At 36.6% G+C, this 13938-nt stretch overlaps 1 protein-coding gene across 4 annotated transcripts in view; it reads left to right on the forward strand.

Annotated features, from left to right (window-relative positions):
- ZNF280D (zinc finger protein 280D) overlaps positions 1-3768 on the forward strand; it is a 48917-nt gene extending 45149 nt beyond the window's left edge. For 3 of the 4 annotated variants that reach the window (XM_051628121.1, XM_051628122.1, XM_051628123.1), the window contains one exon: positions 1924-3768. In XM_051628121.1, coding sequence (XP_051484081.1) covers positions 1924-2560 — 637 coding nt within the window. In that variant the 3' untranslated portion in view covers positions 2561-3768. The remainder of the gene's footprint in view (positions 1-1923) is intronic. The other variant, XR_007890396.1, reaches the window with a different exon arrangement.
- The last annotated feature ends 10170 nt before the right edge of the window (positions 3769-13938 follow it).

Consider the following 13938-nt stretch of genomic DNA (forward strand, 5'->3'; position numbering starts at 1 on the left):
TTGAAGAAATAAAATACAAAGGTATTTTGATTGATGAGGTATTTGGTGATATATTGCTCACATCATGTCACTGTTCAGAGACTATTTTCAATTTAAGTTTTAAGAATCATAGAACTGTTCAGGTTGGAAAAGACCCTTGGGATCACCGAGTCCAACCATCATCCCTACTCTACAAAGTTCTCCCCTAGACCATATCCACCAACACCACATCCAAACAACCCTTAAACACATTCAGGGATGGTGTCCCAACCACCTCCCTGGGCAACCTATTCTGGTGTCTAACCACTCTTTCTGAGAAAATTTTTTTCCTACTGCCCAGTCTAAACCTGGCCTGTTGCAGCTTGAAGCCATTCCCTCTTGTGTCACTAATTACCTGCTGAAAGAGATCACCACCAGCCTCTCTACAATGACCTTTCAAGTAGTTGTAGAGACTGATGAGGTCTCCCCTCAGCCTTCTCTTCCTTAAACTAAACATTCCCATCTCCTTCAAGCATTCTTCATCAGATTTATTCTCTAGGCCCTTCACCAGCTTTGTTGCTGGTGTCTGTTGCTCTGTCCTTGCTCCAGTACCTTGATATCTCTGTTGAATTGAGGTGCCCAAAACTGGACACAAGACTCCAGGTGTGGCCTCACCAGCGCTGAGTACAGGGGGACAATCACCTCTCTACTTCTGCTGGTCACACTATTCCTGATACAAGCCAGGATGCCATTGGCTTTCTTGGCCACCTGGACACACTACTGAAGTTGAATTGGGAGACTTACTTGCTTCTGATTTCACTTCTATATAGAATTGTATCTGAAATTAGACCATATGTCCTTCCATCTTCCCCTTCAATTTATTTTGTCTGTCACCATCACCTTTTTAGGTAATCTGAGCTACTTATTCTGATAAATTTTGAAAGGTTTAGAATTTATATTAAACTTTTAGCAAATTTAAATCTTCACAGCAAAAGCTGAGCTCTATCACTGAGAGGATGGGAGAAGATGATGTTCCTATAACAAATGAAGAGAAATATTAGAAATCAGGATTTAGGATTTTGACTGTTGGACTATGAACATGTGAGCAAATTGCCTACAGCAATAGAATTGGATTATTTTGTAGTTTTGTGGGTACAGCCAGCATTTGAAGGATACAGGTTAGTCTTTCTTTGGAGCATTCTGATTTATTTTTAATTCCTGCTCACCTTAAAACACTGTATGCATGTGGCTTTATTGAAATGCTACAAGGCTTAAACACTCAGTTTGTATACCAACTTCATACACTGTGGTTTAGTTCTTATTGTACAGTAAGTTTCTCATTTTTACTTGAGTAATTCAGTAATAGATTAGTAATCCTGATCTGTATTTCCTTTTTATAAACATAGTTTTACTCTGAAAAGTGACTGAAAATGCTACTTCACTTTTTAAGTGAATCCAAATTTATAGTTGTCTAAATTTTAGATTGAAGTTAATTTAGATATCCAGGGGTTAGCATTTTTCCTCACTTTACTCAGATTAGTATTGCAGAGTCAATTTGATGGCATAAAGGCGTGAACTGGCTACTCTCCTTTGCACTTCATCAACAAAAATTTCCAAGTAGTTGTATCTGCATCTGTAGAAGAGGCTGTGAGGGAGAAGAACTTAGCATTGTAATGGGAAAATTCCATGTATCACAAAGGGGAAAACAGCCTTCCTTTCTGGAGATGAAATCCCAAGAACTAAAGAGTACTAATTCACTGCTAATTACAAAGCTGAGTTTGTAAATAGGTAAGAAAAACGCGACTGTTAATTAAATTCAGCCCATCTTGCTGTGGAACACTTGAGAAATACCAAACAGGAGATCTACACCACCACTTTGAGTGTCACTTTGCAGAGTACAACCACATGTTGCTTTGTTTCATTTGTTACCAAAATAACCTGTTGTGTTTGGTTGTTTTTTTTCAGCAAACAAGAACATGACTCTTCAGATGAAACAAAAGAATGCAAAAGAAACCAAACTAAAAAAACTGTATCAGCTGAAAAGAAAGAAGAAAATTCATCGCTGTCAAATACAGGAATTTTTCCTAGTTCAGAACTCCCTGACAACAGCTCAAAGAATTTTTTGCATGAAAAAGGAGTATGTTGTGATTCAGATAATAACAAACAGTTATTAGATGAGAAGCAGAAATGTATTAATGATGAAAGTGAGTTGAAAACTTGCCAGAGTTCAGATAATGTTGTCTTGAATGAGCAGACTAAAATACATAGCTTGGATGAAACTACACTTTCAGCAATGAACGCAAGGGATTTAAAACTAACATTGGGTGAAGATGTTAGTTTTGAGCAGTTCTTGAGGAAAAGAGATGACCCTGAATCCGTTAGTTCAGACATCAGTGAACAAGGCAGTATTCATTTGGAGCCTTTGACTCCATCAGAAGTACTAGAGCATGAAGCTACTGAAATCCTTCAAAAAGGTAATGTTGCACCTTCATCAAAGAAAGCTGGACAGCTCTCTGAGCAAACAGATGAGACTTCTAAAGAAAGCAGTCCCAACAGAATGGAAACAACTGTAAACAAGACAGATGAAAATGAAGAAAGCTGAAATTATGTTCATTTTATTGTTTGTTATAAACAATGCTAAGAACACCATGGACCATTCCTGATGAGTGTGCTCACTGATGCTAACAATTAAAAATGAAAAAGCAGGAGGGGGAGAGGAAGGAGAGAAAGAGACACTAAAGGGAAGCTTTGCATATGAAGGTAGCATGTATGTGTATGTACAACTGAATTAACTAAATTTACAAGAGGTAGCACGTTCAAATTTATCTTCCTGTCTCTTGGATGTGTTATATCTTATTAGATTGATATTTGAAAGGAGTAATAAATTCTAATTTTTATAGTTAACTAGCCCAGGATAAGGTGATTTGTTTGCCAAGAAGATATTTTTTTAAATCCTTCAGTGTGAATATCATTAAACTGTGGAATTATTATGAATTCACTTCTGATGCTGAAATGGAGCACACTTGTAATGATGGTTATTGGTCTGCTGATAATTTGGGTAAACATAAACCTTTGGACTTGGTGTCACATTCCTGTCTGTAAAAGCATGTAAACAGAATTATACAAAGCTATGCACCTCTGTACAGGTGTAATCCTGCCAGGCTGTAAGCTTACCTTAATAAACTTTCAGTGAAAGTGGAATTATTACAATAAAAATATATATTTGTGGGGTTTTCAGTGCGGGCTGTGCAGAAATACTGAACTTAATAGCATAAAGTAGAACATACTGCTGAAAGTACTCTAGCTGTTAGGCTTTTACCATTGTTTAATTATTCTTAACTGTAGACCCATAGGAATGGTCTGTAAGTCACACCAAAGTACAGTTTTATGTAAAACCTGTTTTAAGCAAAAAGAAGGAAAACCCCAAACTGGAAACACCAACTGGCATGTATTCTGCTGTTTTGCAGCTGCTACTGGCTAACTGTTAGAAAAAGGAGACAAGGGCATATAAAGTAGAATTGTACAGTTCAAATTTAGGACTTTTTGTAGTCTAAATTGTGTACAGAAAGATGGCTGCTGGGGTTTTTTTTGTTTTAATTTGTGGGGTTTTTTTGTCTTCTAGTTAGCAGCTAGATTTAGGAATGCATATGATTAGTGGTAGCTTGCTCTTATGACTTCATTGCTCCATTTGAAACATTCAGAATGTGCTTTTGAATTACAGTTTTGTTTCTAATGAATGTTAAATGTTTTGAACAGCTGTTAAAGTACTGCTGTAAATTATTACTTTTTGAGTAAATATTTGCAACAAAATTGTCTTTGTGCATAATTTTATGCTCAGCTTGAAACTTTGGACGTAGTCTTCACACATTTAAAAAAAGATTTAGTGACCCTTCCCGAAAACTATTTTCTTTTTAAATTGTGAATTTGAGACTTATTTGAGGTTTTTCTTTTGTTGGGTTTTGGGTTTCTTGTTTGGTTTTGTGTTATTTTGGGGGATTTTTTTAGAATTAAATGATCAAGTGCCTATGCATAAACATGTTTTTGTAGATGTGTATTGTGCTAACTTTTCCTGATTTTATTAGAGGTATTTTTCTGGGCCATCAGCATGCAACTGAAGTGTCTGCTCTGTCCTCCTAGGATAACTGGGCTCAGCTGCTAAATGAGTCCAATCAGCAACAGTATTAAAATTTAGAGACCATCCAGCTTATTGCTGGAGACTGTAAATAAGCCACTTAAATCTCAGCATCTCAAGAATTGCTTCAAACTCTTTAGAGTTGTATGATGTAAATTTTCAATTGCATCTTAATTTTCATCCATGCAGGTTTAGAAGACTTTTAAAAAGAAAAGTGGAACAGTTTGCCTAGTCACAGCTCTTCAAGATCTGACACTTCAAGAACTTCAAATAACAAGACACACAAAAAAGCTGAGAGCAATAAGTTGCAGTATTCTTTTATTATTTAAAGATTTTTAGTGAAATGGTTAACTCAAGGTCCGATTAACCAGTCTAATGTCTTCATGCGTGTGCCCATGGAAGATTATAAAATATAGCATGGCAATGAGGACAGCTTAAAGGATGTGTGTGGTACTGAGGGAATCCCTGAATGCATCTCTTTTAAAAGTCAGAGAAATCTCTAGAATTTTTTACCTGATTTATGATCTTCCATGCAAATTATACATTTTGAAGAACACTGTGATATGTGGTGTTGGAAAATATTAAGTTCAACTGGAAGCAGTTATATGAGACTTGCTTATAAATTCCTCATATTTGTCTTTTATTATGCAATTAATTTTTTTAAACCATTACCATTTAATAAGAAGAATTTGACCTCGTACTCTTGAGAAAAGTTGAGAAACTCAGATTGAAAAGTCTGCATATTTGACAGAAGTATATATATATATCATGTTCTCAGATATTTAATATGTAAAGTGTTGTTTGTTTTAAACTATGTAGAGAATGCTTATACAAAAGGTAATGTTGGGTACAAAACACGCAAATATTCAGTAGCCCTGCCAAAAGAAAGGAATGAATGAGAAATAAATTGTTCAAGGAAGACCATCAGATAGCTTTCAATAGGCAAAAAAGTTGTGTCTTGAAAACAGTGGCATGCTATTTTTGTGAATGAGAAACTAACATTTATTACAATGTTTCCTCTATGAAGCAATTGATTCGTTGAATGAACACTGTAGGATGCTGCATAATTAGGAGGATTAATCTCTATCATGTTATTTGGAAGGTTTCCTAGAGATAAGTTATAGTGGTACTTCTAGCTGAAGTCACTGATGAAGTTCAAGTTAGATTTTGTTGTTTGGATGGAACAGCACACAGTTCAGGTTTTTTGTTGTTTCAAGTTTCTTTTCCACCCAGCTGTCAGTACTTCTTACTCTGTGCTACTCTCTTTTTGTACTTATCTCAAGTTTTCATTGCCTTAACCAAATCCAGTAATTTAAAGTTAATTGTTGGTATTCATACTAGAATCACCATTTCCCCTCATCTCAAGAGATTTACCACGTCTGCTTGAATAATAATTTCAGGTAACTTTTTTTTGTAAGAAATCATATGTCACACATATGCTATATCTTTATTATTTGCACATAATGGAAAACTGTTGTCATTAGTAGCTTGTGATGAGTGTGTTTTCAGTCACTTGGAGCTTCCTCAAGTGCAGCCAACATCTCTGTTTGCCTTGTGCAGTTTGGGGAAGAAAGTGCCGTACCTATGGCTCAGTTTTTCTTTAACAGAATGGATAAGTAAACCAAGGGAAAAAATATCTGGTCAAATTGTAGCACATACTGAGTTCTAAGTATGTGGTGATGTATTTTAAACAAGAAGATTTTTATAACAAAATCATGTCCACTTTTCTTTTCCTGGAAAGCGGGAGAGAGAAGATCCCTGGGCAGTTGGTGTTAAATCACGTTCTGTGGTACTTTACTGCTGGAAGACATGAAAAACTGAAAGTCCGCGTAAATCATCTTGAGTAACACTTGGTGTTCTGCAAAGATATCAAAGCTTTTCTGCAGGCTTTAAGCATTGTTATATATATGCTGGCATGTAGAGAGCAGTTATTTTTTTATGCTGTAGGATACACTGATATTCCATAAAAGACTGTGGTCATAGGGTATCACAGTAGTGTTCTGTTTGTAGGATGAGTTTTATACCTGATTGTTCTCTCTTTGTTTTCACTAGCATTTGATTTTTGAGGCTTGTGAGCTTATTTTGTCTAGTTGCAGGCTGTATTTTTGATGTATGCTTAATATGCCTCTAATAAATAAAAAAGTGGTAAGTATGATTTATGATTACTTGAATGGTTTTTGCATTTAGCACATTTTCACCTGTTCTCATGTAGCTCGAAAGGACAGGTTTTATTTCTTAGATGAAAACCAGCATATTATCTCTTTGAAGGTTACAATTTATGCATAATTTTTACTCTATTTTTCCCCATTAATTCAGTGCTAAAGGGGAAAATATGTTGACTGGAATTTCATATTAGTTTACAGACACTATGAAGAAAGTTCTTTGCTATGCTCCTTTGAGTTTTGGATCACTGTTCTAGCTGTAAGACACTTAATTAAAATTTTGTGTTCAGTCATTTTATTGACCCAAAATAATCAAGTTAAGTTGATGTTTCATGTATTGCACTAGATTAAAAAAAAAAAGTGGAAAACATTTGGCTATGAAACACTTAATTTTGAGAGAGATTAATGTAGTTGTTAAGCCTGCAAGGTGCTATAAATAGCTAATGTGTTTATTCATGTAAAACTGCTGGTTTTGTTGACTTTTCAAACTTGTTTCACAGAGGCTGAGATTTTTGTCACAACTACAAGGATAACTGGTGTTCTGTCTATATCTGCATTTAAATTTGGGCAGATTTAGCTTAATATTAATAAAATTAGATGCTTAATCTATGGGATGTATCAGACAATTTAGAATAAGATTAATTCCATTATCAAAAAGTGTTAGCATGTCAGCAACCAATTCTCCATACTTTATTTTTCAAGTAGCATTGCTAAACAAATCCTTTATGTTATGAATGTGATGGAAATGAGCTTAATTTTATATTTCAGTTCACTGAATTCTCAGTGTGAGGTGTTTAATTCAAAAGAGCTGTTTTCCCAAAAAGTTTTGATGAATGGGATAGCATATATAAAGACAGTTGTCTTATAATGCTGATATATAAGGCTGATAGCCTTGAAAATGGAACCTCTCTATGATTTACTCATAAATAATATCATTGAGAATTAATCCTTTTGACTACAGGAGAGTAATATGTAGATCTGTTTCTTGCAGCCTCTTGTGAGGCTGTTCCAAGTTTCATTCTGATTAACAACAAATTGATGTCCTTGCTTTTGTCTCTATTCAGGCTGTAGAAGCCAAACATGAATACTTTATAGTTTTAAAATTTTATATATTTGAATTACCTGGTTAGTTGCTGCCTGAAGTGAAAGGTTGATGCCTGAATTTTTTGTATCAGTTTCTCAGATTTTCAGCTGAGTTCAGCCGATATTTTTATCTTTCCACTTAATCTTGGAAAGATTTAACCTCTTCTTTGAGCTAGCAAGTTAATGGCACATGTTATAATTTTCCCAGGATATTTAGCGAAATGCAGTGTATTCATTAGAGATAATTTAAACTGCTTCTTTTTCCCTGTCACAATCCTTTGCATCTTGAAATGTCTCCTTGTCTTGACTGTTGGTGTATCATCAGCTTTTAAGTTGTGGCTCATGATGGAAAGACACTTCTACAGAGGAGAATCAAACATAAGTTCAGAATTTTAGTCATGAATAGTAATGTGCAACATGCAGAACCTCCTTCATCTGATAACGTGAAGTTTTTCTACTGACTCCTAGAATTGCAACTTGAGGAACCAGAGCAGTTGGCCACATCCAACTTGGATGGCTCTGAAAGATAGCAAAGAGCTACCTGATAGCCTTATCAGATCAGAATTCCCAAAAGAAGATCAGGCAACACGTTCATGGTAGGAAAGCTTTGCTTCTATTTGTGTGAATTTCCACTCAGTTTTCTTATATAGTGGACACCCTCTTGAGACCATAGAAAGGCCAGTTATCCTAGAGGAGATGAGTGCTTGTGTGATCTTTGATGGAACTTAAAGGAAGTTCTTAACATGTCATGTATGCTGTTTTATATTAATATAGTAACGTGAGCCTTAATGTTGAATAATGACATTTTATTAATCTTTGCTAAATAATTAAGTTCTGTCAGTTCTCTGAAGAGTCTCTTTAACAATACTGTTTAAAACAAACATCCTTTGAGCTATAACTTGTCTCTTTTCAGTGACCTTTGTCTGATACAAGCTGGTAAGTACCACAGCAGAGAAGTTATCAAGTCAGGCTGTGTCAAGCCTCTGTTTTAAGGCTGCTAATCACTTAACTTTTCTTGAATATAACCTCTGAATTTTCTTCGAGTTTGTTATAAGAGAAACTTGCAACAAACTTAGGATGAGCCTCCAGCACAAGAAGGGCATGGACCTGCTGGAATAAATCTAGAGGAGAGCCACAAAGATGATCCCAGGGCTGAAGTTTTAAGATGCAAGAGGGTAGATTTAGATTAGATATTAGGAAGAAATTCTATAGTGTGAGGGTGGTGAGACACTGGCAGAGGTTGCCCAGGGAAGTTGTGGATGCCCTCTCCCTGGAAATGTTCAAAGCCAGGTTGGACAGGGCTTGGAGCAACCTGGGCTGGTGGGAGGCGTCCCTGCCCATTTCAGAGGGGTTGGAACTAGATGATCTTTAAAGTCCCTTCCAACCCTAACCATTCTATGAATTTACATTAGCATGACAAACCTATTAAAGCAGAGCATACTTTTTAATACCTTAAAACTTGTGTTTGATTCATCTTTTGTCCTCTGGGTTCCTCAGATGATGTAAAAGGAGTTGAAAGTACAACCTGTATTTAAAATACAGTAAACATACAAAAGTTGTTTCCTAGCAAAAGTTATGCAGGTTAGTTGTGGATGGAAATGTATAATTATCTGCTCTGTCCAGAACAGTTTTATTCAGTGGAATGAAAGAGAAAGTTCCCTTCCTTCCCTTTGCAGTTGTTACCCTCAGTCTATATAAAATACTAGGGAGAGAACAGTGCCAATGTCAAACCAGATGTTGCATTTGTGTGGTCTTTAAATATCTGAAGCAACTTTATCATAAAAGATCTTTGAAATATTAGGCTGGGAGCTAAAATTCAAACTTTTAATGGATACTAAAAATAATGAACTGAGTATTGCAAAAACCTAAAATGTACTGGAGTGAGGATTTTGGCATCATTCTTCTCATTAGCCATTGGCTGTTTCATTGTGATTTCTTTGCCCATCCTGCAGGGTTTTAAAACCCTTCTAGTTTCTCCACTAGACAGTGGATTGTGCTCTTCACTTGTTAAATCTGCCTTTTCTTTCCAATTGGTGAATGAATGAACATAACAAAATTCAAAATCATTATTCCCAGCCTGTACTTTGCTGCAGTTTGTTGCTTCAGTTTCACAACCTCAGGAGGGCTGTGTACCTGAAAGCTTATCTTTCTGTTATAGCCACAGATACACTTGAGAGGAAAAAAAGGTTATTCTCTTCCCTTGTAAACCTGCATCACCAGCACCCTTTGGACTATCATACAACACCATCACAAATAGAGTTAAGGGAATTTTGCTTATAAATAATTTATTTTACTTAACCTTTTCAGCTCTTTTAGAGGAAGGTAGCTGAGTTTTACAGGTGTCCACGTTTAATCTCATAAATTTGCTAAACCGAGGCTTGTAAGGCTCTGATTCAGTAAGAATGTTGTCAGTGAAGCAGCCCTTTCCCCCATAGCTGGTAAGTTTCACTTCAACCAATTTTTGCAGATACATGCTGAGCTAAATCACAGAGATGCTGATCAGGCTGAAAAAACACCAGGAAAGAACAGCATGGCCAGTTTAGGCCATTGAGTTGCTACTGAATGGGAACCACAGCTTAAGAAATGGAGTTTTGGAGTAATCTATAGGGAATTTTAGACAAATTCCTACTTTGTTGGGGCAAAAGCATTTCTGTAAGAGGAATAAACACTGAGCTTTCAGTATACCAAACAGCTGCAAGTAATGAAGCTATTGGACCAGTTCCTTTGGAAATTAGCTGCTTATTAAGCCTGGATCTCCAGAGATGTTACTAGTTGTGTGTATTTCAATTAACTGCTGCCACTGAAGGTAGAAACCTTTGAGTATGACCTGTACATCCTTCAGGCTAAATGCTTAAAGGTAACAATACCACTTCTGTAATTCACATGGATGTGATGTATGGTTGTAGATCTATACAAATTCAACATATTTAGTTCAAGCAGGTATGTTGCAATAGGGGCACCTGTTGCAGTTACAGAAAACTTATTTTCAGTATAAATTCTGAAATTTCAGATGTTATTGTGCATTAGTTTAGAAAATAGAAAACTAGTCTGCTACCTAAGGAAGACCTTCATAGAATCATAGAATCATTAAGGTTGGAAGGGACCTTAAAGATCATCAAGTTCCAACCCCCCTGCCATGAGCAGGGAACCCTACCATTAGATCAGGTTGCCCAAAACCTCGTCCAGCCTGGCCTTAAAAACCTCCAGGGATGGGGCATCAACAACCTCCCCAGGCAACCCATTCCAGTTCCTCACCACCCTTACAGTGAAGAATTTCTTCCTAATCTAAATCTTCCTAACCTAAATCTCCCCTCTCTCAGTTTAAAGCCATTACCCCTTGTCCTATCACTATCTCCTCCCCAGCTTTCCTGTAGCCCCTTTCAAGTACTGGAAGGTGCTATAAGGTCACCCCAGAGCCTTCTCTTCTCTAGGCTGAACAGCCCCAACTCTCTCGGCCTGTCTTCATAGCAGAGGTGCTCCAGGCCTTTGATCATCTTGGAGGCCCTTCTCTGGACCCTTTCCAACAGGTCTGTATCTATCTAGTCTTATCTTTCACTCATACTTCAATTTTTAGTTATTTATGTATGAAATCTTATTGGTAAGTAAACTGGGATGAGGAGTGACTCAAATCCCAGTACTGTGGGTAATGAGGAAGAATTCAGCCCAAAAGGAAATGTTTGGAAAAACCAAACTTGATAGAGGGTAAGAGGTGGCAGCATAAGAAGTCAGGTGAAGTCTTAACAACATTGGACTGTTACTGCATTCCCATTATTTTTCCTTGTACACAAAATGCACACTTGTTTATGTGCAACTATACCAAATACATAACTTGGTTTTATTTTCCCTGATATAGATGAACAGACCATGAAAGAACAAAAGGAATCCTATTTTTTTATCATGTTACAAGAGTTCAGCAACAATCCTGCTCTCTTAAGTACAAAGTTGTTGGAACAGATTGTTGTAAAATTGCCATAATACTTGAATTAGAACATCTCGCTAATCCAAGCACGCTTCTGACTAGGTGAGCTACTCAATGGAGGGAAATGGGATTTCATCTCCACTCCATAGAAGTAGGTGAGTTGTGCATTCAGTCACTTTGTGCTAAGGAATTAGGGCTCCCTGTGGGCTGAGGGATGTATTGTTCCTTTCCAGGACAGCTGTGCCTCTCCAAGTGTTGCTAGGCTAATGCATTTCCACAAGGCTAAAGCTGACCCTTTCTAGTACAGCTGATTCATAGACACTATTATATATGGGAAAGTTTGTTCATTGTTGAAATTAAACAACAACAACAAAAAAAATTCTGCATTAAAGTAGACCTCTTTTCCTGACTCTGAGCTTTCACAGTGATTTAACTGCACTAGGGAACTGCAGCTTAGCAGTGGTATCTTGGAAGCTTTTAAGAAGCTGTTACCACTTATTTCCATTTGTATTTTGGCAGTAATAAAAATGTATCTGTTGTATTCTCATGTAATACGTGGTTTATATTAATGTTATTTATTTGTTGTGTTTACACAGTCCTTAACAATGCATTGGTTCTTTCCATTAAAATAAAATTGTCTGAGAGAGCTGGCAATCTACTTGCACTTTTATGAGTGATCATTCCTCTTTTATATAATTTTTTATGTGACCCTGCATAAAATAAAATTGGGGGAGCAGTAGGAATGAACTATGAAAAAATGTTGTAAAGGTCAGTCTCTTGCTTATCTCTAATTAGAGTGGGTAAAATATATCCAGCCTGAACTGCTGACTTCCTGCAATAACAGCCATATTCTCTTTCTTATAGGGGATACTAAAGGTACTTGGAATTCTGCTGAACACAATCTCCAGAGAAAATACAAAGAAGCAAGCAAAGTGTCATTGGATTGTCAAGATCCTTCACTGCAATAAAAGATCAATAAGATTCAGCAGCAAATGGAAACTTCACTGTGAGTGGAATATAGAACATAGACAGGAAAAATGCTTCTGCTTTTGGTCTTTTCCTTGATGGCAGTAGAGGTCTCTATCAAGAAACACGAGATTCTGTGCAGCATCTGACCAAACTCTGTTATCAGTCACTTCACAACACAAAGAGATTTGACCTGACTGCAAACAGATATTCTTGAGTATAATGTGCACCAATTAGGTAAAGGTCAGTAACTGAGAAAATTAACTCAGTCCAAACTTGAGTAATAATTCTGTCCGTCAAGCTAAATATATTTCACTGCCTTATCTGCTTCCCAGGAGGTGAAAAGCTCTTTCTGCACTTCACCAATATTATCCACTAGGGTCTCTTGTCTGCTGAAAAGAACAAGCAGAGTAGGAAACCTTTATGCTTCCCAGAGACCATATTAAGTCAGTACTATCTTTTTATTAGTGCAACACCTTGCATTTTGGGGATGCTGTAAAAACACTTTCAGTTTAACTATCCTTGTGTTCTTTCTCATACCATAGGAAATGGACTTTCCTACATTTTTTTTACACAAACATGTCTTTACTGCTCTGCTATCAGTTTGACTGTGTATTTTAGTTGTGCATAGTAATGTTAGTAATGTTTGAGATATAAAATCAAAGTGCAGAGAAAAAAGAAATGGTTTTATGTATTTGTAGGTTTAATATTCAACAATTTCATGGTGCTTCTTTAATACCTTAAACTTTGAATATTATGCTGGATCAGTTCTAAGGTCAGAAATATACTGGACCTCTCTGGAGAAAGTATTTATTTTACTCTTACTTTATGTTCATGTTAACTGGAAATTCAGAGAAAAAACAACAAAGATAAAGATTTTTTATTTTTTTTTAAATTGTCCTCCCTACTGTGACAGCAGGCAGAGCTCTGTGATTGTAGAGGCCATGTCACAGAGCCAGTGATCGGACTCTTCCACACAGTGCCTGCCCAGTGGAAGCTGAAGAGGAAATTACTGAAGCTGAAACCAGCCGAATGAAAAGCAGATTCATCTGTTTAGGTTTCACAAGAGTGTCCTTTAGAATTCCAGTAGGTTCTGCATCAGATGCTTGTATTTTTACTGTTCTCATCATCAGCAAGTTCTGTTTTACAGATGGTGCATGACTAGAATAGTTAAAAGGTAAAAGTTGATCAAAGAAAGATAATGAAAGAACTATTTTATTCCCCACATTAACTGTGCAGATAAACTTAATTGACTAGGAACATGCACATCTAAGGAAAGGTTCTCAGTGCAGGTGCTGAGCTTGAACAAAGAACTGAGCAGCCCTTCAGCTGATGGTGGAGAGGCTCTGTCTGTCTGCGCATGCTGCTGAGGTGCACCTGACAAGCCATCCTGAGTGTGTGGATGGATTGCTGCAGCAGTTGCCTGTGAAACCACAGCTCATTAATCTTTGCACCCTTTTATGGACTGTTAGAGTATATGGTGGAGTAAATGAATTGCAAGGTTAACCAGCTGTGGTTGTGAAATGGAGACATGCTTAACTAGATGTGATTTGAGATGTTTAGAACTAGTCTCTGCAGGCAGTCCAGGCAATGATTTCTCCTATTACTACAGAAGCAAGAGGGTAATTTTTTTTAACAATATAATATCTTTTTCAAAGTACGGGTGAAAATCTGGGTTAAACTCTCTGAGGCTCAACTAACTCAGTAATGAGCTAAGA

The sequence above is a fragment of the Apus apus genome, chromosome 10 (genome assembly GCF_020740795.1).
Source record: "Apus apus isolate bApuApu2 chromosome 10, bApuApu2.pri.cur, whole genome shotgun sequence".
Lineage (NCBI taxonomy): Eukaryota > Metazoa > Chordata > Aves > Apodiformes > Apodidae > Apus > Apus apus.